Source organism: Phaseolus vulgaris, chromosome 10 (assembly GCF_051622355.1).
Source record: "Phaseolus vulgaris cultivar YP4 chromosome 10, ASM5162235v1, whole genome shotgun sequence".
NCBI classification, from domain to species: domain Eukaryota; kingdom Viridiplantae; phylum Streptophyta; class Magnoliopsida; order Fabales; family Fabaceae; genus Phaseolus; species Phaseolus vulgaris.
In genome coordinates, this window is record NC_143507.1 from 40153900 (window position 1) to 40156609 (window position 2710).

Below are 2710 nucleotides of genomic sequence, written 5' to 3' on the forward strand. Positions count from 1 at the left end.
ATGGCTGATGAAATCCCCACACCGGCTTCCTCTTCAAATGGAAACCCTACACCGACTTCCTCTTCAAATGGAAACCCTACACCGATGACCCTTTTGGAACAGCCGATGAACAACTTTCTATACTTACACCCAAGCGAGAACCCCGCAACCTCGTTGGTGTCACCTGTTCTTGATTCAACAAACTACCATTCGTGGAGTCGGTCCTTCATCACTGCTCTTAGTGCCAAGAACAAAGTGGAATTCATACTTGGCTCACACCCATGCCCACAAAGGAATGATCCCACTTTCTCGTCTTGGACACGCTGTAACAACATGGTTGTCTCTTGGTTAGTACACTCTGTTTCAATCCCTATTAGGCAAAGCATTGTTTGGATGGACATAGCCTTTGACATCTGGAATGATTTAAAAGTTAGATATTCACAAGGGGATTTATCTCGCATTTCTGATTTGCAATTTGAGGCTATTTCTTTAAACCAGGGGGATATGTCTGTCACAGAGTATTTTACAAAATTGCGTATTATTTGGGATGAATTAGAGAATTTTAGACCTAATCCTATGTGCACATGCCCAGTAAAATGTTCTTGTTCTGTCATTTCTATTATAAATCAAAGAAAGTGTGAGGATCGTGCTATGCAATTTTTAAGAGGATTAAATGATCAGTATAAAAATATTTGTTCTCATGTTTTGCTCATGGATCCCATTCCTGCCATATCCAAAAAAATTTCCTTGGTTGTTCAACAAGAGAGACAATTATCCACTGTTGTTCCTAGTCTTCATAGTCTTAACAGTAGTCGCACTACTACATGCAATTTTTGTGGTAAGTACGGTCATACTGAAGCTGTTTGTTTTCGAAAGGTGGGTTTTCCTTCTAGTGATGTTAAAACCTCAAAGTTTTCTTCTACTAGAAAAATTTGCACTTTTTGTAACCGTCTTGGCCACACTGTCGACACCTGTTATAAAAAACATGGGTTTCCTCCTGGCTACAAATCCATCCATAGGACATCCCAAGCCAACAATATGTTTACTACTAACCCTTCTTTTGAGTCTTTTTCTAAAGAACAGGATGTAAAGGGGATTCAACTTACACCACAGCAGTGTCAATTCCTAACCAACATTTTGCGTCAGCAAAACCTTGAGGATCCTGCCCCTCACGCTCAAATTAATCAAGTCGGAACCTTCTCGGTAGATAAAATCACCAATACCGAGCAATCTTCAACGGGTAAGTTTTTCTCTTCATTATCTGCTATAAAAGAATCTTGGCTTGTTGATTCTGGTGCCACTGATCATGTTTGCCACAATCTAAGCGCTTTTACTACTGGACTAAAATCAAACCTGTCTTAATTAGTCTCCCAAATGGTCAAACTGTTTATGCCACATATTCTGGTTTAGTACATTTTTCGGCCAAGTTTTATTTGTCTGATGTGTTATATGTGCCTCATTTTCAATTAAACTTAATATCTGTTTCTAAACTCACACACCAACTTAAATGCACTTTAACTTTCACTTTAACTCACTGCATTATACAGGACAATCTCACCCAAGAGAGGATTGGTACAGTTGAAGCCACTGGTGGCTTGTACCCTGTCACTACCTTGCCTGCTTCTAATCGCTCTAAACCACATAATTTTGCTCCTCTTATTAATTGTAATATCACGGACAAAACATTGTGGCACTATAGACTGGGGCACCCTTCACATGAAAGATTACATGTCTTACGCAAACAATACCCTTTTATTACTATTGATACTCATCATGTATGTGACACTTGTAGTCGTGCAAAACAGAAGAAACTTCCTTTCACTTTAAGTACTACTGCTACCTCTGCTATTTTTGATCTTGTACACTTTGATATTTGGGGACCCTGTTCCATAACTTCTATGCAAGGTTTTCGTTATTTCTTAACTATTGTTGATGATTACTCGCGCTATACTTGGGTTATTTTGTTGCATAATAAATCTGAAGTGCGTCCGCACATCATTAACTTCACTCTTTTTGTTCAAAATCATTTTCAAACTAATATCAAAACGATTCGTACTGACAATGGTGTTGAGTTTGCTATGTCAAGTTTTTATGCTTCAAAAGGAATTATACATCAAACATCTTGTGTTGAAACACCACAACAAAATGGCATTGTGGAACGTAAACATCAACACATACTAAATGTAACCAGGGCCTTACTTTTTCAAGCAAATCTTCCTCCTATCTTTTGGGAATTTGCTGTAAATCATGTTGTTTTCTTAATAAATTCTATTCCTACTCCATTACTTAATAACATCACTCCTCATGAACAATTGTTTGGAAAACCGTATGACATTTCTTTTTTAAAAGTGTTTGGTTGCCTATGCTATGCTAGTACCATTACTGCACATAGGAAGAAATTAGATGATAGATCTATCAAAGGTATTTTTCTTGGTTTCCCGCAAAATACAAAAGGTTATATTGTCTTAAATTTAAAGTTTCATCGCATAGAGATATCACGACATGTAATCTTTCATGAAACCCATTTTCCATATAAATTGGATAGTGGCTTGCCTAGGGACCCCAACACTTTATCTCTCCCTATTTCTAACGCATATAATTCTTCTCTTGATTTTTTTTCTGATACTGCACCTCCTGCCGAGCCGTGTGCCTCTACTCCTGCACCTTCTGCCGAGCCGTGTGCCTCTACTCCTGCACCCAATATTGCCCCTCCACCAGCCTTATTATCCTC

The 2710-nt window shown here is 38.3% G+C and overlaps 1 protein-coding gene across 1 annotated transcript; it reads left to right on the top strand.

Moving 5' to 3' along the window:
- On the top strand, positions 1–2371 carry LOC150024799 (uncharacterized). The gene is made up of 3 exons (XM_090296168.1): positions 1–855; positions 1527–1754; positions 2354–2371. The coding sequence occupies exons 1-3, from the start codon at positions 1–3 to the stop codon at positions 2369–2371; spliced, it is 1101 nt and encodes a 366-aa protein (XP_090152294.1).
- Positions 2372–2710: the final 339 nt, after the last annotated feature.

What these genes read in the sequence shown, in the direction of transcription:
- LOC150024799 (XM_090296168.1), top strand. Translation starts at nt 1, where the DNA reads ATGGCTGATGAAATCCCCACACCGGCTTCCTCTTCAAATGGAAACCCT. An exon ending in AAGCTGTTTGTTTTCGAAAG is followed by an intron (nt 856 to 1,526) that starts GTGGGTTTTCCT and finishes TGCATTATACAG; the next exon opens with GACAATCTCACCCAAGAGAG.